The 22,662-nt window shown below is 37.5% G+C and overlaps 1 protein-coding gene across 1 annotated transcript in view; it reads right to left on the bottom strand.

Moving 5' to 3' along the window:
- The window catches only part of LOC307134799 (uncharacterized protein), a gene marked incomplete at its 3' end in the record, with an annotated part of 36,158 nt that overhangs the window by 10,468 nt on the left and 3,028 nt on the right, over positions 1-22,662 (bottom strand). Inside the window, exons 2-7 of the mRNA XM_079830796.1 lie at positions 15,828-16,001; positions 15,549-15,722; positions 15,270-15,443; positions 14,991-15,164; positions 9,245-9,418; positions 9,115-9,161 (exon numbers count right to left, since the gene is read on the bottom strand). Of these exons, the coding sequence (XP_079686922.1) occupies positions 9,115-9,161; positions 9,245-9,418; positions 14,991-15,164; positions 15,270-15,443; positions 15,549-15,722; positions 15,828-16,001 (917 nt within the window). The remainder of the gene's footprint in view (positions 1-9,114; positions 9,162-9,244; positions 9,419-14,990; positions 15,165-15,269; positions 15,444-15,548; positions 15,723-15,827; positions 16,002-22,662) is intronic.

Genomic DNA, 22,662 nt, shown 5'->3' with positions numbered 1-22,662 from the left:
CTTTGACTATTAGCAAGTCTTAATGTGTGTTTTATGTTTATATTATTATAGCAGGGCTGGCGACTCTCATTTATCAATCTTGTGTAGAAACAGGCGTATATGTTGGCGTAAGATTATGCTTACACTCCTCTCACCGCCTGATTTATGAAGCTGTGCGCATCTCTGAAATCCAGGCGTACACAAAACCTGCCCTTGATAAATGCAGCGGCTGAAAACGATCGTCATTAGAATAACACGCCCCTATATATTCAAGTCTCCGCCTCCCCCACGCCCTCATTTTACGCCATGGACACTCGGAAGACGGCAAAGAAGCGAAACTTCTCTGACGTGGAGATCGAGACCATCACCAGGGAAGTGGAAAAAAACTAAATTGTTTTATTTGGGAGTTTAAAGAGTGGGATTAAAGGCGCCCACAAAAAGGTGTCCGGTGGAAATCCAGTTTAAAGCTGTTTGGATGAGAAATTACCTCACAATTCATTATTTTACAGCACGTGTTTTGAAATAATTAGCATTTAATTTCGTATCACGTCACATGTATTGGGGTGTACAATAGTGATGATGAGGTGATGTGGACCATTCATTCACATTAATAATTGCATGACAATTTGTAAGATTCTTATTATTATTATGATTTGTATTATTAATGACGCTTATTATTATTTAGAAGAAGAATGTCGTTATTATTATTATTTATTTTATTATTATTTAAAAGAAGAAGAATGTCATTTTTATTATTTTGTCAGTCTGAATTATGTTCAGTCCCAGTGCGTGCGCAGCTGCCGGGTCTAACCAACGTCAGGTAAAGCGCACAGGCTCAACTGGAGGAATGCATATGCCTACAAATCAAATGCTTTGGTAAAGTTACACAAATTAAACACTGAAGTCCATGTTGCAGAAAAATAAACACTGAAGTTTATAATTACTATATCCCTATTCGCACGGGATTAGTAGCCTATTGTGGGCACCTCTGGTGATTTGTAATAATTGCAGAGAATGTCTGTGATCTTAATCCCTTGCGAATCGGCCATGTCTGTAATATGTAATGTAAATATTTCCACGCAAATGACCTTCCATATTTCGCCAAACACCGGTCCTGTGATAATATAGTCCCTGTGAATCGGCATCTCTGTGATTTGGCCGGGATTAGGCGGATCGTATATCATTTTTTCAAGGTTTTTGTGTCCTGTGCGCATTTCTATCTTTATCTTTCACGAAGAATGGAGCTAGGCTGCATATGTGCACTGTTATGAATTCCCGTGCGGCCGCGCGGATTACTTTCACTTTAGAATGAGATTTTTTTAATTGCGTCTGTTCTCTAACTGAACGAAATTATTTTTATTACTATAAAACAATCAAAATGATATCGATACGACTGTTTATAATTTTATACAGCTATATCTATAACGAAAAAACATTTTCAAGTCTTTACATCATATCCGGGAGATAAGTCAGTAAATTCGAGTAAAATCACAGCTTATCTCGTGCGAATGTGCCAAGCAAAATTCAGATGTGGGGGAGTAATTTCTAAATCACTTTCTAAATTATCAGGTCCCCGGATAATAGCCTACTTATCCCGTGCGAATGGGGCTTTAGTTGTTGTTGTTGTTGTTGTTTTTTTACAGTGGGTCATAATATAGCATATCTTTGTCAGTGCGTTTTGTGGTGTTAGAAATTGTTTTTCTGCGCATTTTCGCACAAACTCAAAACGTGCGTACACCACCTCCTGAGCTGGCGTAGGATTTGAGCGTGCCGTACGCCAACGGCCATATTGATAAATCTCAAAGTCACTGTGGTTTTGGGTGTACGCTGGAAATTTGGTGTACGCACTTTTGATAAATGAGGGCCATTCAGTGTGAGACTCACACACTCGGCTTCAGTTGGGGACACTAAATGTTCCACTAAATGACTGATCTGCCCATTGTCACTGTATGATAATTGACATGAGCTGATGACATCACCGTTTTCTCCGGAGCGGCTGTACGGCCCAATCAAATTCTGTTGCATTATTGTCCTGTTTAACACTGTGAAGCTGCTCTGAAACAATCTGCATTGTAAAAAGCGCTATATAAATAAAGTTGACTTGACACACTCGGTCTTTGTCAGTCATGTGTGTTTATTATGTGTGACGTCTCCAGTCAAAGACTGAAAAAACACATCTCAGAGCAAAGAGGACACTGACCACACGCCGACACACAACTCAGAGCAGGTCACTCTCAATATGACAAAACAAAGCCTCAAATTCTGTCCGTTTTATTCTGAAATTCACTCAATAAATGTGTTTTCCTCTGTTTAATGTGGCGTGACAGATCGCTGTAGCGCCTCAGTTCAAGCGGCATCTCTTCCTCTTCACTACGAGTTACAGCAGCAAATAAACATGAATGAACATCAGAAGATACAGAACAACTGACTGACATCAATCCTGTGTCATGTGATCATCCATCAGTGTTTCAACCGCAGAAAGACGTCAAGCTTGAGAACAATGTCACGCAACATTACATTTACCTCCGGAAAGCCATTCAATGACAATAAACTCCACAGTTAACTAGAAAAATAACTCTAGAGAGTTCACTAGATTATATATTCATTATATCTTTACTCTTATTAAAGAGTTATGACTATAGTTATTATTATAAAACTGGAGGCTTCTCTATAGTTTAGAGCATTAGTTGAAATATTCAAATATTAACACACTTTATAACAATATTCATTAGTTATAAACATTCAAACGAGTCCTCAAAACATTTTAAAGCCACAATGTACAGAACATCACAAAGATATAGAAGAAAATGTAGAAAAACATTTTGGATAAATAAACCTAAAAAAATACAAAAATGAATAACTGCAGAAAGGCCAAACTGCAGATCTGCAAATTAAATCGGCCTGTGCTAGCACACTCTCAGTAGCGCAACACTGATGCTCTGAAAAACTATCAAACATTCATTTACAGAATTAAATTAGAACAGAATATACCTTTCTAATAAATACAAATTAAAAACGCAATAAGTCGTATGTGTATAAACCGGTGTGTGTAATCAGATTAGCCGCTTTCACACAGCAATCCCGGGAAATTAGCAACGGCGTTCTGACTTTTTACCGGTAAGAGACCGTTCACACATCAGCACCAAAATACGGTCAATTCTTTAAACGCTGCGCCGCTCTTCATCCGCCCGCATGAGAAGAAGTGCTTTAGTTTCACTATCTGTTCAATTTGACAACATATGACGTCTTGTGAAAGGCATAAGGAATGATCAAACAGAACGCGTGTTTGCTCTTAAAAACACAAGACGGGTATAATAGTATCAAACTGCAGAGCCGCAGCGCTGATGAATGGAGAAGAAGGCTGGGTCTCGAGTGTTGAAGCTGCGAGACGTGGCTCAACGGTCAAAGATGATCATTTACCAGTAAAGACTGTGTGTGAAAGGGGCTATTGAGCACCCCATACAGCCTAAAGGGCATGATCCTCGTTTCATAACACCTCTGCGAAGATTCAACTGTGAGATTGGTAGTGGAATCAGGCTCTTCCTGTCGAATCTTCAACTATTCGGGGTCACCCCTACATTGTAATATGTTGATTAATCTCATATTTGATGTGTTGGGTTGGGTTTACTCAGTTTCCCAGTGTTCATTCTTCAGCTTCAGCTCAAACGCAATGCCACACATTATGATTGGGTTATTAGAAACAATCTCATTCCTCTTAGATGTAGATTGATGATGCATTATTGATAACTAGCAGTGGAAATAAAACTGCCCATCACTAGTAGCTCTGTCAGAACTTTATATTAATGAATGAATCCTAATGACTTCTTCAAAAGAGAAGATGCTCTCTTCATGATCCACACATAAGAACTCACAGGAGTTCATGAACCTTCCCTGAGAGGCAAGTGATGTTTATACACCACGGTCTGATGTGAGACATATTCATAAATCACCATCACCAGTTAAAGGAAATATTCTGTGTGAGCCTTTACTCCAAAAAGAAGTTTGAATACTCCATTGAGCCTTGGTTTATTCAGAATAATTGTGATATTTTCTTGTTTTCTTGTGGCTTATATGAGTCGAGTTCAGTCTGAAGTAGCCAAACTAAAGATATCTCCTGCTCATCTTCTAATAACAGTGAAGTGATAACTTGAGTCAGTGTGTTCACTTTACAGGTGGAGCATTCGCCCTCTCTGCTCCTCTCTGAGGGAATGAGCTGAGACCATCAGCTGAACACACATCTCTCTCACAAGCACTTAAAGGGTGAGTTCACACACACATTACAGCTCTGACATCATTCACTCGCCCTCATGTCGTTTCAAACCCGCAAGACCTTCGTTCATCTTCAGAACACAAATGAAGATCTTCTTGATGAAATCTGAGAGCTCTCTGTCCCTCCATTGACAGCGACACAACTTGTTTAGGTTGCAGATTTAGTTGCACAAGCGGCTCGTGAAGGAACACAGTCTGAACGATCTATGACTATTACCAAGTCTTAATGTGTTTTATGTTTATATTGTTATAGCAGGGCTGTCAACTCTCATTCAGTGTGAGACTCACACACTCAACCCTTAACTGAAATGCATAGAGTGATTTAAATATGGTAAACAGAAGCTCAAACATGCTCACATGACACAGCAGAACAAACCTCATTGGTTCTTGCTCATCATGCAGGCACAGTGAGTTTCTGTTGATTGGACCTGGACTGTCAATGGAGGCACAGAAATATAATTTATAATATTTAATTAAAAATATATTCATTTATGTTTTAAAGATGAACAAAAGTCTTATGGGTTTGCAATGACATGATGAGTAAATGAGGACAGAATTGCATTTTGTGTGTGAACTATCCCACAACATTAATAAACACACACAGAATATTCCTTTGCGTTTCACCTCTGCTCTCGATTCCTAGTCTAGCTTTCTAATAAACCTGCCATTGTACACTATGAATATTGTTGAGTGTGTGACTGCTTTTGGTGCTCCGTTTTTAACTCGCTTTAAATAAATTAAAAAATTAAAAAAAAATTAAGGCCTCAAAACACACAATAGATATGTGTTCACAAGACTTTTGACTCCAGGGTGTATTTGCATTGAGTTTTTGCTTCAAACTGATGTGAGAATCACAAGACAAAAATTACTAAGAACATTTTTTCTACATTTTTTGTGCCATTTTATTTTTTGTTTTTGAAAGTAGTCTCATGGTAAAAAATTAAATAATAAATAATTAAAATGAAGATACAATTTATACAAAACGAAATTCACTTTAAAGAAAGCAATTCACTATCTACAAAAAAAATCCCTTTCTACAAAATAAAACTCTATATTAACTCGATAAAACAAACATTGATATTAAATTAAAAAAATAACATTAGGCTATAATATTTAAATATCAATGTGTAGAAAAATACGTTTGACTGGTACTATATTTATAGCATCTGAGCAGACATTTGTGAATAAAAGCTTTATTGCTGTGACACTAGGCTCTTTTACAATAAACACATTATAATCTGTCCAAAACAGGCCAAATAAATCTTGTCTAAACAGTCTTGCATGTATGACATGCAGCAGGATTCATATTTAAACGGTCTTTGTGCGTTTAATATTCACAGATGCTAACAGAATAAACTTAACAGAATAAAGCCTACCTTACAATCATCCCTTGCTTTAAGAAATGAACAGCTTTTCATTAGGTTTCTTCATGAGCTTTTCTTCGCAACGCGTGTCAAAACGATGTAACTGAAGTAGGCTATAGCAGTACTTGATGTGTTTATTTGAGTTGATGTGTGGGCGTCTCAGTATTTGAATCTCAATAAAGCGCGTGTTCCGTGGGCGTGGTTGCATTAGCGGATAATGAACTGGCTCGCGAAAGACTGACATCTATCACTTTTCAACCAGATTACATAAACACAGCATATTTGTTTTCGATTTGGTTTACATTGTTTAAAACCTGACATTTCAACGTTTCTTTAGACATATGTCTCATGTTTGTGAGACAAGTATTCACTAAGCTAGAGGTCCTTTTCTGAAGACTATCTGAATTAATGTCTTTGAGAGAGAGGCTGCAGATCGCGCATCATGTTTGTTTTCTTTATTATGCAAAAAGCAAAACATTTTGTTTTTATTGTGACTGTACACAACACATTTAAACTTAACAGATTATAATGATGTATAACACTTGCCTGAATGATAAAAACGACAGAGTTATTTGAGTCTCTTTGGCACTGATAAGAAAAAAAGAGCTGATCGCACCGGCGCGACCTTCGACTCGAGAGGGTGAAGCCCTCATGTTTGCCATGTGTCTTTATCTGATATTGATCGTGTAACCACTGATGGTGAGTTTCTGTTGTAAAGTCAAGTCAAGTCTAGTCTAGTCTGTTTTTGTATTGCCAAGTCAAGTCTTCTTTTATGTTTTGAATTTTGATTTTGGAATAAACTGCACTTGGGTTCGTAAACTTGCCTCTCCAGTGGATTCATGTTACACCTATTCCCTAATTCACAGTATCCGATCCTTTATTAACAAGACACCAGTTTTAATTTCATTAAGGGAACAAAATGTTTAAAACCAAATACGTTACATTAGGCTGCAGGTAAGAAACTTTGTTTGAAATATGTTTCCTTATGGTTTGGCTTTCCTTAGGGTCTATGTAACCTGTTCTGAAATGGGTCTATTATAATTTATATATCGCGATATATATCATTATTGCAAGAGGCTGCAATGTATATCGCAAAATGGATTTTAGGCCATATCGCCCATCCCTAGTGCAATGTCTTACGTACGTGAGCTAGAACAGGCATGTTTATTGCTCTGTAGCGCGATCCGTTTAGCTCCACAAGTCGGATCACAAGTTGAGGTTTGAAGTTGATTTCTCAATTCATCACCCCTTTAAAACGCAAGGTGCCCAGGGCGCATAAAGAGCACAACATGCTCACAGCCAATAGAAAACTATTTAAAAAATGTGCAATTACATGATTCTTAATTGTGTGGAAGTATAACCTTAACTTTCTTTTAAAAGTCTTCTCATTCTTGCATGTTGTACTGATGGTACTGTAATATTTAAACAACATTCAATTAATAACAAGAAAACCAGACATTTTAACATTAAAGAAACATTTCAAATCAAAGTTCCCACAACGTTTTGAAAATGGGGTCATTTTGTTAGCTGGGCTCCATTGTGAGGACATTTGGTAGTAAAACCAGAGATCATTGTGGGGACCAGCCAGTGGTTCAAATGAGAAAAATTAATAAATTATGCTTATTTAAAATTGTAAAAAAATTGTAAAAATTGCAAAATATTGATTCTTAGATACATACAGATATAATAAAAAAAGATACAGTATCGACATTCTAGCCCTTAGTATCGATACTCCGCCCAGCCTTTAGGGGGCGCAGCGACGCCCGCGATTTTCAAAAAAGTCATGGAAAATGTCAAAGATTTTAGAAGCGCCGTTGTCCCTAAAGGCAGATGTTTGGACACATTTTGGTTTTAAAGCAAAGGAAGGAAACCAAGGGATCGATAAAACAAATGCAATCTGCAAGCATTGCCAGGCTTCTATACGCTACACCGGTAAAACAACTAACCTGCGCGCCCACCTGCAAAGACACCATGCAGACAAGCTAGCTTCGCCGCAGCCCAAAAAAACATGGGACCCCACGCAATCTACTTTAGACAACACAACATCCAAGCTTCAGGTGCATTATATTTGCAAAGGTTTATGTCCCGACAGTGTTGTCGAGAACACAGGCTTTCGCTTTATGATCAACACGTTAGATCCCCGTTATGTGATCCCTACCCGCAGCTACATGACCGACAAAGCAGTACCGAGGATGTATGACAAAGTCAAAGACAATGTTAAGTCAGCCCTGAGTTCTGCCCCACAAGTGGCACTGACTTGTGATGGGTGGACATCGCGAGCCACGGAAGCTTTTGTTACAATCACTTGCCATTACGTTAACGAGGAGTGGGAACTGATGTCGCACGTTTTACAAACGCGAGCCATGCACAAGAGCCATACGGGGTCAAACATTGCAGAGTTACTGAAAGCGGCGCTGGAGGAGTGGGACCTCGTATCCAAAGACCCAGCTATTGTGACTGACAACGACGCAAATATGAGCGTCGCAGCGGAGCGGAAGTCTCTTGCTGAGGGAAGTCCACTCAGTTGGTGGAAAGAGCACCAGAATGAATATCCACTAATGTCACGCCTTGCCAAAGTGTACCTGTGCATTCCAGGGACTAGTGTCTCCTCCGAGCGCGTTTTCTCTACGGCAGGCGATATTGTAACCGCAGAGAGAAGTGTACTAAGCTCAAAGCATGTTGACCAACTTCTGTTTTTGAACAAAAATCTTAAGTCATAGGATAAAGCTAGCATTACCAAGAGTATCCTCAGGTTATTGTTTTGTTGCTGCAGTGATTTTTGTTCAACCTGCCTTTTTGAGGACAAACCTGGTTTAGCCTTAAGATTTTAAAAATCCATCCTGTTATGAGGTAGATTAGATTTGTTGTTGTGCCAAATGTTAAAGCAAGATGTAGCATTTAAGTGATTTCATAGTGAAATATGTTATGGCAGTACATGGTGTCACAAAAAAAAATTATAAGAAGATTTAATAAGAAGAATAATAAGAAGAAGATTGTGTGCTTGTGGGAGCTCAGACTGTACCCTTGGAAAGTTAAATGTTGATTTGTGGTAATTTCCAGATTAATACAATTTGTGTACAATTAATCAGAGCACTTAAAGTTGCAAATATTTAAGCAAAATGCACTTTGTTATAATGCACTTTTGTCTTCAATAAATTGAGTAAATGTGTTCAGCATTAACTAATTGGCTCTGGCCCATGTATTTTTATTGAATCGTATCACATTGTATCAAATCGTATCGAGACAGCTCTGTATCGAGGTACATATCGAATCGTGACCTGTGTATCGAGGTATGTATCGTATCGCCAGGTTCTCCAAGGTATACAGCCCTAGTGAAGGGTAGGTTTAGGGGTATGGGCTTAGGGGACAGAAAATATGTTACATCAATATAATAACAATAGAAGTAAGTCCCCACGAAGATACAAAAATCCAACATGTGTGTGTTTGTGTGTGTGTGTGTGTGTGTGTGTGTGTGTGTGTGTGTGTGTTTTTGTAGACATACACTTTCGTGGTCCTGCTGTGATCCTTATCTCCCCTCCATGATCAACACTATAAACACACAAACACACATTAATGTAAATATACATCATGCACACATGCGTTCATTATGTCAGTATCAGTGTTTGACACACTTGAGTATCTGTAGTGAGCATTTCAGATCCTCCAGTTTGTCCGAGAGTAGCTTGACTCCTGAATCTCCTGGGTGATTGTAGCTCAGATCCAGCTCTCTCAGATGTGAGGGGTTTGAACTCAGAGCTGAAGACACAAAATCACAGCCGTCCTCTGTCACCATACAGCCAGACAACCTACATATGGATCAAAACAGCCTTGTCATCTATTTAGTTCTCTTTATACGTCTCACCAAAAACATTTTCATATTTGTCTTAACAAATTAAAACACACTGGATTTTCAAACATCAGCAATAATGCTACTCAGTTAAATATATCAGTAGTAATTCAATAAACACACTTAAAAAAATAAATATAATAATACATGCAGTCCTCCAGAAATTCACATTTACATTTCTGTGAATGATGAAGTTTCTGTGTTTAACTGTGATATTTCATTGGCTGAGGTTTTAAACGTGCTTTGATTAATTTACTGTGCGTCTGCGAATGTGTTTGTGAGTGCATGTGTACGTGAATTTGTGTGTGAGTGTACAGGGAGTGCAGAATTATTAGGCACGTTGATTTTCTGATCATATTTTTTTTCCAGGCACATTTGACCAATTCCAAACCACAGTAATCCTAATAACTACTATTAATTTAGTATTTAATAATGTATAAGTGATATATAATTGTTCATGAACGCTGGAAATGAAAAACACCTTATATTCAGGTGTGCAGAATTATTAGGCATGTTTTCTTTTACAGATAAATTGAGCCAAAAAAGAGATTTAACTCAGACTGAAAAGTCAAAAATTATTAAATGCCCATGAGAAGGATGCAATACTAGTGTAATACTAGACATTGCAGTTAAGGCATGACCATTGGACAGTGAAATGCTCGTTGGGTCAGCAGGGTCAGACAAAAACATGTGGCGGAGAAAAGACACCTATTAACCGCAAAAGAATTAAGAATTAAGGTGAAGAATTAAGGGTGAAATCATCAGGAACCCTTTAGTCTCCAGCTCCACCATTTTCCAGAGCTGCAACCTACCTGGAGTCTCCAGAAGTGCAGGTGTCAGGATCTCAGAGACTTCAGTTAGGTAAAGAATCCTAAAAAATGACCCCCACTAAATAAGAATCATAAGCTGAAGTGTTGTAAAATACATGAAGCCTGCTTTTTTATAGGCTTTATAGGTTGAGAATGACTCTTGAAGGACCAGCACCACATCCTCTAGTACCACTGTTTGAAGAATTCATCTTCCAGAATCTGGCAGTACGTTTTGGGAGTTCATTTTAGTCCATCCTGAAGTCCGTTTTGCAGAGATGGACTAAAAATTAACTCCCAAAACGTACTGCCAGATTCTGGAAGATGAATTCTTCAAACAGTGGTACTAGAGGATGTGGTGCTGGTCCTTCAAGGGTCACTCTCAACCTATCTGTCCATAAAGCCTATAAAAAAAACCTTCTTCATGTATTTTACAACACTTCAGCTTGTGATTCTTATCTAGTGGGGGTCATTTTTTAGGATTCTTTACCTAACTGAAGTCTCTGAGATCCTGACACCTTGCACTTCTGGAGACTCCAGGTAGGTTGCAGCTCTGGAAAATGGTGGCGCTGGAGACTAAAGGGTTCCTGATGGTTTCACCCTTAATTCTTCACCTTAATTCTTAATTCTTTTGCAGTTAACAGGTGTCTTTTCTTCACCACCTGTTTTTGTCAGATCCTGCTGACCCAACGAGCATTTCACTGTCCAATGGTCATGCCTTAACTGCAATGTCTAGTATTGCATTAGTATTGCATCCTTCTCATGGGCATTTAATACTTTTTGACTTTTCAGTCTGAGTTAAATCTCTTTTTTGGCTCAATTTATCTGTAAAAGAAAACATGCCAAATAATTCTGCACACCTGAATATAAGGTGATTTTCATTTCCAGCCTTCATGAACAATTATATATCACTTATACATTATTAAAGTAGTTATTAGGATTACTGTGGTTTGGAATTGGTCAAATGTGCCTGGAAAAAAAATTTGATCAGAAAATCAACGTGCCTAATAATTCTGCACTCCCTGTATGTGTGTGAGTGTGTGTTAGAGGCATGGCCGGACCATTGGTCTGACTGCGAGCTTTGAGGACATAATCAAATTTATTATTGTTTCACATTAATAATGTGAAACAAGGACACACATATTGAATTGCGTCTCCTCACATTTATTTGTGATCACATGGCTACAGTAAACAGCTCCATTAAGGCTTTTAGCCCAAAAGAGCTCACATTTATAAAGATAATGATTTTGAATTCTCATATGTTCACACCTCGTGTCTTTACAGAGAATGATACTTTTCTATAAATTTTCCACTAAGTTCAGCGATCTGAAGAGTTTTGAGCTCTCTTGAGGTCTCATTATATTGGGGCAGAAATGTCATCAAAATGATAAAAAATATCCATTCAATGAGTTCCTGTTTTTTTATATTTATAACATAAGCCTATGATATGAGTTATCACACGATCAAGAATGCTGTTTTTCTGAACATCTTTTAGTTTGACGCGTTAAAAATATGTAACGCATCTGCATTTTCTGTCATTAAAGCCACAACAAGACAAAGAGAATGTGCTTTCTGTGAATGTACCGTCTGTGGCTTCGTTTACGCTAATGTGTTTTTGCTTTAAAATGCATAACTTTTGCTATTTGGGCTACTCTTGTGTGAAAAAGGAACAATATAGAGCAACACGAAGAAAGTCAGAAAAAGGCCTGCACGAGGGAGAGGAAGACGAGTACCAGGACAAGGGAGAGGAGTGGGACAAGGGCATGGGAGAGGAATGCCTGGAAAAGGGCAAGGTAGATTTAGGGTAACTGATGAAATAAGAGCTACTATCATTGACCATGTCATAAACCACAGGCTATCATACAGAGAGGCTGGTGAACGAGTACAGCCAAAACTCAGCCAGGACACAGTGGCATCCATTATTCAGATTTTTCAAGAAACCAACAGGTAGGACATTGTATAAGGGCTTCTCCTACTGCAAAGTGTAAATTATTTTACCATGTATTACAGTGACTGTATGCCTCTGGTCCCTAACTGTATTTTGTCCATCTAAGAATTCAACAGCTCCCTCAGGGGGCAGAGGAAACCTCCTAAATGAAGAACAGGCATTTTGCAAGCTACTCTGAGATGGGTCATTCATTTTTTGTATTGAATTTCTGCAGCAAAAGAAACAAAATGCATGCATTTACTAAACCCAACAAAACAAAAATGTGGAGTCTTCAAAAGACACACAATCTATGATCAATAAAATATAATGTCTGTTGTATAAGGGCAGACCTGACACATAAAATAATGCAGTTTCTGTAATTCCATCTAGTGTTAGTGTTTTTATAACATTGTGCTGTGATTGACTAAATGTTCCTGAAGGGAACGTGTGTTAGGGTTTTGGTAGGTATAGTGTGTTAGTGAATTATTGTATTTTGAAAATTAGTTTTGGCGTTAAGTTTACAATGTGTGATTTTGAGCATGAAATGAATCGTTTGGCAATTGCGTGATGTAGGTGTGTTGGTGCATTAAGAGTTTAAGAAATGTGTTAAAAATATTGAAAGAAATTGTCATTGCGATTGTAAAAAACTGTAAATGAGTTAAAGTCTTCAATGAACGTAAAGAGTTGTGAGAAAATGGGATACGTGTCAAATCCGCCACTAAATCTGTCTGTCATTAATATTAGTCAAAGAACAAAAGGTAACAAAGAAAATTGTAGCTTTAATAAGGATTAATCTTTATTTAATGTATAATTTATGCAGTGCAGTCTCTTTGATAACTTTATTCAATTTGTATATATTTATCTGTTAGACTGGTAGTAAGGGCACAGGTAAATATGACATTAATTATGGGTTAATGTGAAGATTGTTTTATATTCACTTAACCCTCTAGGGTACTTCATTTATGGGTCACACTCAGGACTTTCAGGTCAAAAATGACCCGGAGGGCGGGACTAAGATAAAAAATGTTTTAAGTAAAATCAATGAAATATATTTTTGTTCAATAATATTTTTTCTTTTCTTTTTTGGTGTTTTGAGATAATTTTATGATTTATAATTAATATGTATGCAATAATTATGACCCATTTTTTCCCATTGAATATAATCAAAAATGTATAATTAATTATTAAAGCTGTATTTCATTTTAGAGTCAAGCCTAGGCCTCATGAAAGCAATTTTTTTAATGAGATCGGTGCCATCCGGTGGACACATTGAGCATTTTTATCACGCAATAGCACATTTTTATCACTATAGTGGATTTACAGCTCTCTGTAGAAAGGCTTGTGAATTCCAGTGATTTTCACACATATTTGCCCATTTTTTTCAGGTTGTTGATTTTAATATATAATAACAGATTCTCAAAGACTATTTTTGTCAAGTTGTTTGTTTGTTTTACGACCACTTTTCAAAACCTGTCCCCAATTTTTTTGGTCATTTTTGACACAAAGTACACCAGAGGGTTAAATAAAAAGTTGTTACATTTTTAAGCCTAATAAATGTTAAAATTGATAGCTTTCAATCACAGTGTAATGTTGAATGGCTATAATTTTTAAAAGTGAAACAAAAAGTCAATTTTCACTGAGACATCAGTTGCAGTATTAGTATCAGTGATAATGGCCTTAATTCATAAAAAGATGCCATTAAATATACTAAGTATTTAAATATACTGCCTTTATGTTGTTTCTACATTAATTCAGAGATTAATTGTGAAACTATTACATTATAAAATATATTAAAATCTTTACCCCAGTTTCACAGACGAGGCTTAATTTAGTCCCTGACTAAAATGCATGTTTGAGCTGTTTTAACTGAAAGCATATCTTAAAATATGTCAGTGCCATTGTTTTGTCTCAAGACGCACATCAGTAATGTTTTTATCTAAGGCACGTTTATAAAAGCTACTTGTCCTACATGCCCTAATTGAACTAATGCCTAATCCTGACTTAATCTAAACCCTGTCTGTGAAACCAGGCCTTAATGTTTTTAATTTTGATTAACCTCTGAAAAATGTGTGATTGATTAATCAGTTTTTTTTTATTGATTGCCAGCATTAATTTATATATTTAAAGTTTATAACTGAGTGGAATATGGAACTGAGTTTTGCAACAAATAACACAACCTTTAACACAGTGTTTTGATTTATTATTATTTATATAAATAATTTTATTAAATTATCTATACATGATATGCTCCATCCTCTTATTCTACTTGAATTTATTGATTAAATTAAAAAAAATTGTCATACAAGATGCACACTTCTAATAAGGTTAGAAACGCTGTAAAGGTATAAATGCCTCTGGAAATTTATTTAAGGGGTCAAATATTGTCACTTAATGGAAAAGATTATTTCTGTCACTGCTGCGATAGACCAATGCACAGAATATGAAGAACATGAACATCTTTGGGAGTCAGCTCTCCATGACAGTTCTAAACCAGACAAGATACCAGACCAAAAAACACACACTCAGTAAAATATCATACAATTATAGTTCATCAACAAAATCCCAGAAAATATTGAGGTATTATTTTTTTTCCAATATTACACACCCCCAGTGTATGTGTGCTTAATAGGTGTGTGAATCTGCACTGGTCTCATGGCTCAATTCAATTATGATTACCATGTCAAAAAGAATGACTGAAAGAGAGCAGAACACACACATCAACAGTCAGATCATCTACAAACACACACCAACATTATGACCGGCAGACTGTAAATTATATTTTATATGTTCTTAAATACCTCAGTATCTGCAGATGACAGTTTGGACTCTTCAACCCATCAGAGAGCAGCTTCACACCTGAATCCTGCAGGTCATTGTTAGTCAGGTCCAGCTCTCTCAGGACACAGTTTGAGGATTGAAGAGCTGATGACAAACTCTCACAGCAATGATCAGTGAGATTACAGCCAGCAAGACTGAAAGAGAGCAGAACACACACATCAACAGTCAGATCATCTACAAACACACACCAACATTATGACCGGCTGACTGTAAATTATATTTAATATGTTCTTAAATACCTCAGTATCTGCAGATGACAGTTTGGACTCTTCAGCCCATCAGAGAGCAGCTTCGCTCTTGAATCCTGCAGGTCATTGTTACTCAGGTCCAGCTCTCTCAGGACACAGTTTGAGGATTGAAGAGCTGATGACAAACTCTCACAACACTGATCAGTGAGATTACAGCCAGCAAGACTGAAAGAGAGCAGAACACACACATCAACAGTCAGATCATCTACAAACACACACCAACATGATGACCGGCAGACTGTAAATTATATTTTATATGTTCTTAAATACCTCAGTATCTGCAGATGACAGTTTGGACTCTTCGACCCATCAGAGAGCAGCTTCACACCTGAATCCTGCAGGTCATTGTTAGTCAGGTCCAGCTCTCTCAGGACACAGTTTGAGGATTGAAGAGCTGATGACAAACTCTCACAGCAATGATCAGTGAGATTACAGCCAGCAAGACTGAAAGAGAGCAGAACACACACATCAACAGTCAGATCATCTACAAACACACACCAACATTATGACCGGCTGACTGTAAATTATATTTTATATGTTCTTAAATACCTCAGTATCTGCAGATGACAGTTTGGACTCATCAGCCCATCTGAGAGCAGCTTCGCTCTTGAATCCTGCAGGTCATTGTTACTCAGGTCCAGCTCTCTCAGGACACAGTTTGAGGATTGAAGAGCTGATGACAAACTCTCACAGCAATGATCAGTGAGATTACAGCCAGCAAAACTATAAAAGATGAAATAATATAACATTAAAACAATTATGAAATAACAATGAGTGTAAAGGAAGTTGCCACTTGTCTGTACTCAGGAACCTGGAACAAAATATTTTAACATTCTAGCCTGGATGAAAGATGAACGATGAACTACTGAGCATGGAAATTCAATCATTTTATCATTCATGTTCATTAAAGTTGCAGTAAGTGATTTTTGAGAAACACTGTTGAAAGTGGATCGGACAAAGCACCATAACACACTTGTAGCCAATCATCAGCAGGGGGCATGTCCACTCATGATGGTGGAGGAGAGAGAGTGAGCAAGAGGGAGAAATAAAGAAAGACTGTAGAAAGAGAGATGGATGAGAGACATTACAAAAGACAAAAGGTTAGAGGAATATCCCCGGAAAAAGAAGGGTTATGATCAGGAAAGAGCTTTATGACACATATTTCCAGCACTGGAGAAACCCAAATGGGAAGGCCTGAAAATAGACGCCAATGTTGTGTTGTCATAACATTGGTAACAAGTAAAACTGGTGACTAACAACAATCTCTTGCTTGTATATACTATGTGTACTGTATGTTCATTTTTTGTTCTTCCTTGTTGTTCGTTTGTCATTATTTTTCATTATTTTCGTCATTGTTCTGGATTATAAAGAAATACTAAACCATAATAATGAGCCTTAAAATATAAATATAAATTAAGCACTCAAGTGCATGCATAAAGCTTGTCACAGAACACCAGCAAAAGTAATGATCATGAATGTGTCAAAAAAAACCCAGCAAGACTGTCTGGACATTTGAATGTTTTACGAGTTATAGAATGACAAGTGTGTCCAAAGTCCGGCCCAGGGATGAACTTCAAATGGCCTGCAGCTTGTCTATGGTGTCAACACAAGGCAACAGCCCTAGATTTTTGGTGTAGCAGTAAACCGTGAATGACAACAATTTGATAAATAAGCATTGTCATTTATATTATATTATATATGAAACATTAAACTCGACAAAAGCGCAGAGGTCTTTCATACAAACCTCAAATGTCTCTCTAGTTCAACCCCTAGGAGTCTGAGCTGTTTTGGGGCCCTTTAGAAGTTTTGACATGCTCTTACATTTGTGCTTTTTTCAGTTGCTTATAAACACATTAATGGCAAAGTGTAATTACACTTTTTTCAGCACAAACTGGGCTACCATAATATGTGAGCAACATGTATGTACATGCTTGTATTTTTTGAGAGAAAAATGTTTATGCAAGGTTTTTTAAAAAATCCCTAAAAAATGTTTTAAAATTAAGGCCTCAAAACACACAATAGATATGTGTTCACAAGACTTTTGACCAATGGCAGTTATTGCCTAGAGTTTTTGCTTCAAACTGATGTGAGAATCATTGAGCCTACTCATTCACATAAAACAATATATTAATTTACAATTTGTAAGACAGTTTTTATTCACAAAGCCTGTATGTGAGGAGGCGTGATAGCTAATGAATAATGCTGGAATCTCACCTGAGATGAAAAAAGAACATAATAGCCCACATAATGAGCTGAATAATAAATGAGCTTCTGACAGAGAGAGCAAAAAGATGCTCTTCTTATTTAGTTGAAATTGTCCTTATCTAGTAAATGCATCTTGATTTAAGAATGTTTAAATATTTAGACTAGAAACAAGACAAAAATGACTAAGAAGAGCATTTTTTTAAAACATTTTTTGTACTATTTTTTGTTTTTGAAAGTAGTCTCATGCTAAAAAAATAATAATAATAATAAATAATTAAAATAAAGATACAAATTATTCTGAACAAAATTCACTTTAAAGAAAGCAATTCACTTTCTACAAAACAAAACTCCAGAATAAATTATTTAGAATGTAGTCAACAAAGGCCTATTATATTTTAAATGATCAAAAGATTTGACTACACTTAAAAAATGCACTTCTTATTTAGTTGAAAATTGTACTTATCTAGTACATGCATTTTGATTTAAAGGGTTAGTTCACCCAAAAATGAAAATTCTGTCATTAATTACTTACCCTCATGTCGTTGGACACCCGTAAGACCTCTGTTCATCTTCGGAACAGAAATGAAGATATTTTAGTTGAAATCTGAATGCTCTGAAAGGCCTCCATTGACACAATGCACGGTTCACTATCAAGACCCTTTAAGGTACTAAAGACGTCGTTACTAAGTCCATCTCACTACAGTGGTTCTAAAATAACTTTATGAATCGGCGACAATAGTTTTTGTGCGCAAAAAAACCCTAAATAGCGTCTTACATAGTGACAACGATTTCAAAACAAATCATCATGAAGCTTCGAAGCGTTATTAATCACTGAGTCGATTCAGCGGTTTGAATCGCCAAATTTCAGCAGTTTGGCGGTTTGACACGCGATCCGAATCATCATTCGGCTCAGTGATTAATAACGCTTCGAAGCTTCATGATGATTTGTTTTGAAATCGTCGTCACTATGTAAGAGGCTATTTAGGGTTTTTTTGCGCACAAAACCTATTGTCGCCGATTCATAAAGTTATTTTAGAACCACTGTAGTGAGATGGACTTAGTAACGACGTCTTTAGTACCTTAAAGGGTCTTGATAGTGAACCGTGCATTGTGTCAATGGAGGCCTTTCAGAGCGATCAGATTTCAACAAAAATATCTCAATTTCTGTTCCGAAGATGAACGGAGGTCTGACGGGTGTCGAACGACATGAGGGTAAGTAATTAATGACAGAATTTTCATTTTTGGGTGAACTAACCCTTTAAGAATGTTTAAATATTTAGACTAGAAACAAGACAAAAATTACTAAGAAAAGCATTTTTCCAATTTTTTTGTACAATTTTTTTATGTTTTTAAAAGTAGTCTCATGCTAAAAAAATTAAATAATAAATAATTAAAATTAAGATACAATTTATACAAAACGAAATTCACTTTAAAGAAAGCAATTCCCTTTCTACAAAACAAAAAATCACTTTCTACAAAACAAAACTCCAGAATCATTTCTGACAAACTTTGATATTAAAGGGGTGGTAAACCACGATTTCACTATTCTAACTTTAGCTAGCGTGTAATGTTGCTGCTTGAGCATAAACAACATCTGCAAAGTTACAACGTTCAAAGTTTAAAGCAAAGGGATATATTTGCTTTTAAAGAAATCCATTTCTAAGGACTACAGCAAACGGCCAGTAGGCGACTACACACATTCCTCCAGGGTTGGTGACATCACCAGCCTCAATATTTACATAAACCCCTCCTCCGTGAATATTAAATAAGGGGGGGTGAGGCCATTTTGTATCGCTGTTGTTGTGGTATAGTGGTATAGGCAGGAGTGGTGTTGCTGCAATGCCGACGAAACGCTGTTATTTTCATCCTGATTGCAGGTCTGGGGATGGGCGTTTAACATACAGCATGTTATATGCATGTGTTTGAGACAGAGGGGAACATGTCTCAGATATATGCTGCCCATCATAAAGCACGAGACAGACAGGGGTCGGAGGAGAAGACTGGAAAATGTGACATAATGGACAATATTCGTCCGTTGCAATTCATGAGCGGTTCAGTGTGAATGCACGACGGGCGCGCCTCCCGCTGCACATTTCACGGAGGAAAACATCCACAATCTTCGCGAGTTCAATGCCGGATTTGCACCTCGGCTTGTCCTGAAAGCTGGATTTACAAACAGAAGCTGTTTACGGGCCACAACCTGTAAGTCTGATTTATTTTTCGTAGATGTGTTTTCCTGTAATAGGTTAATTGTACGTTGTAGCAAGGAAGTAAACAGATGACAACACTGTTCTGCAAACCAGTCTGTTAAATGCTCATTCATACTTAACGTTATCTGACGAACACCTAACGTTACAAACACTAACGTTAAAATCTCAACAGCGAACTTGGCATTAGTGTAAATGATTCTTTGATTAGAGCTTTTATGTATTGTTTATCTACAGGCATGCTAAACATGGTTCTGTGTTTGATTTGGCTACTAGTAAAGCCAGTGTTTAGTGTTCGTTTTGGGTTAATAGTTCTTGCCACAGATATTTGGCTATAATCGTTCTAAAAATACAAAAGTGCCATTCAGTAGCGATCATTATAGATCCGCTGTCTTTACTCTTGAGGAATGAACAGGTTCTGCTCGATCATCTTCACTAAAATGTTCTGGGTCTGATTTGGGCTCAGATTGGTATGGTTTTATTGACGCCATTGTTTCTAATACTGACCAAAGCACAGTCTACCAGTAAAGGTAAGGGGCATGGCGTTTCCGACAAACGTGCACTAGGCGGTTAGCGAATCAGAACACACTGGGCCAGCTAACCAATCTGAGCCCATTGCGTATTTTTGAGGGACTGGCTTCATACAACCCGGAAAGCATCAGACCGTTTTACAAGGAGGGACAGAGCAGTGTAGAATAAAGTTCAAATATATGAAAAATAATGAAAAATTTTTAAAAACGAAGCATGAACACATGTTACAGTGCACCCCACAAACACAATCAAGCCTTCAAAAGAATGTGTTTTACCACCCCTTTAAATAAAAAAAAATACCATTAGGCTATAATATTCAAACATCAATATGAAGCAAAATACGTCAGATGGTAACAGAATAAAGTCAAGTCAAATCAACCTTATTTATATAGCACTTTTAACATTGTAGATTGTTTCAAAGCAGCTTTACAGAGTTAAACAGGAAAATAATGCAACATAATTTTATTCAGCCGTATAGCCATTCTGGAGAAAACGGTGATGTCATCAGTTCATTTCAATTATCATACAGTGACAGTGTGGGCTTTAGATCAGTAATTTAGTTTATATGGTTAATTTAGTTTAAAGGGGCTATATGCAACTTTTTCCCCAAAATAAACGTAACAATAGCCTTTTTATTTTACCATTTATGACTCAAACATCTCCTGATGAGCATACTGACACCTTGTCCGCTCACAGTGGGTGCACCTATAAGCCTATATCCTATTTTTCCTATTTTCTGGCGGGTCGTCTTTTCCCGCGCTGTCTGCGGATGTGACGTCACCACCACTGCGAGAGCGAGCAGAAAATGAGAGCAGTGCTGTTTTTTGGCCACAGGTGTCAGTCGCGAGTTTAAATTTCAGAAAAACACATTTAGCCCCTTTAATAATTAGATTTATTTGGATATTTAGTTGAAAAATTTAGAAAAATTTAGTGTCCCCAACTGAGCACGCCAAGCCAGGGGCAACAAAAACGTACATAACTTACCTGCCTTACAGTCAGTTGCTCTTAGAAATGAATAGCTTTTCATGAGGAGAATAATCCAGGATTACTGCTCAAATGCGTCTCAAAACGATGTAGCTGAAGTAACGTTACAGCGCTTCACTAGATGTGTTTGTATGAGTTGATGTGGGCGTTGATGCGGGATCGTCAGTTTTGAATCTGAAAGAGCGCACTCTGTGTGGGTGTGGTCGCATTAGCGGATAATGAACTGGCTCGCGGGTGACTGACATCAGTCTCTTTTCACAGATTACATAAACAAAGCATATTTGTTTTCAATTTGGTTTACATTGTTTAAAACCTGACATTTCAGTGTTTCTTTAGACATATGTCTCATGTTTGCGAGACAAGTATTCACTAAGCTAGAGGTCCTTTTCTGAAGACTATCTGAATGAATGTCTTTGAGAGAGAGGCTGCAGATCGCGCATCATGTTTGTTTTCTTTATTTTGCAAAAAGCAAAACATTTTGTTTTATGTTTATTGTGCTATGAAGATATAGTATATATAGAAAAATATATAATGGAATTTTGAATGGCTGTATAAGGGGTGGGTAAATAACAAGCTTTTGCTTCCGAAGGAAGGAAGGAGTGTGTGTGTGTGTGTGTGTGTGTGTGTGTGTGCGTGCACTCTGTGTGAGTGTGTGTGTGTGTGTGTGTGTGTGTGTGTGTGTGCACACTGTGTGAGTGTGAATGTGTGTGAGAGAGAGAGTGTGTGTCTGTGTGTGTGTCTGTGTGTGCACACTGTGTGAGTGTGTATGTGTGTGTGTTTGTGAGAGAGAGAGAGAGTGTGTGTGTGGACATTTTTAGGTCCCCATGAGGAAAACATCTTATAAATCAGACTAAGTGATGTTTTTTGAAAATGTAAAAATGCAGAATATCTCCTGTGATGGGTAGGTTTAGGGGCAGGGGCAGTGTGTGTGTGTGTGTGTGTGTGTGTGTGTGTGTGTGTGTGTGTGATGGGTAGGTTTAGGGGCAGGGGCAGTGTAGGGGGATAGAATATACAGTGTGTACGGTATAAAAACCATTACGCCTATGGAAAGTCCCCATTAAACATGAAAACCCAACATGTGTGTGTGTGTGTGTGCTGTGTGTGTGTACTCTGTGTGTGAGTGTGTGTTGCGTGTGTGAGTGTTGTGTGTGTGAGTGTGTGTGTGTGAGAGAGAGTGGTGTGTGTGTGTGTGTGTGTGTGTGTGTGAGAGGTGTGTGTGTGTGTGTGTGAGAGAGAGAGAGAGAGAGAGAGAGAGAGAGAGAGAGTGAGGTGTGTGTGTGTGTGTGTGTGTGTGTGTGTGTGTGTGTGTGTGTGTGTGTGAGAGAGAGAGAGAGAGAGAGAGAGAGTGAGGTGTGTGTGTGTGTGTGAGAGAGTGTGTGTGTGTGTATATGTGTGTCTGCGTATGTGAGTGTTGTGTGTGTGTGTGAGAGAGAGTGTGTGTGTACGTGTGTGAGTGT

The sequence above is a fragment of the Gobio gobio genome, assembly GCF_949357685.1.
Source record: "Gobio gobio genome assembly, chromosome: 12".
NCBI classification, from domain to species: Eukaryota; Metazoa; Chordata; class Actinopteri; order Cypriniformes; family Gobionidae; genus Gobio; species Gobio gobio.
This window is presented reverse-complemented; position numbering and strand designations above follow the sequence as displayed.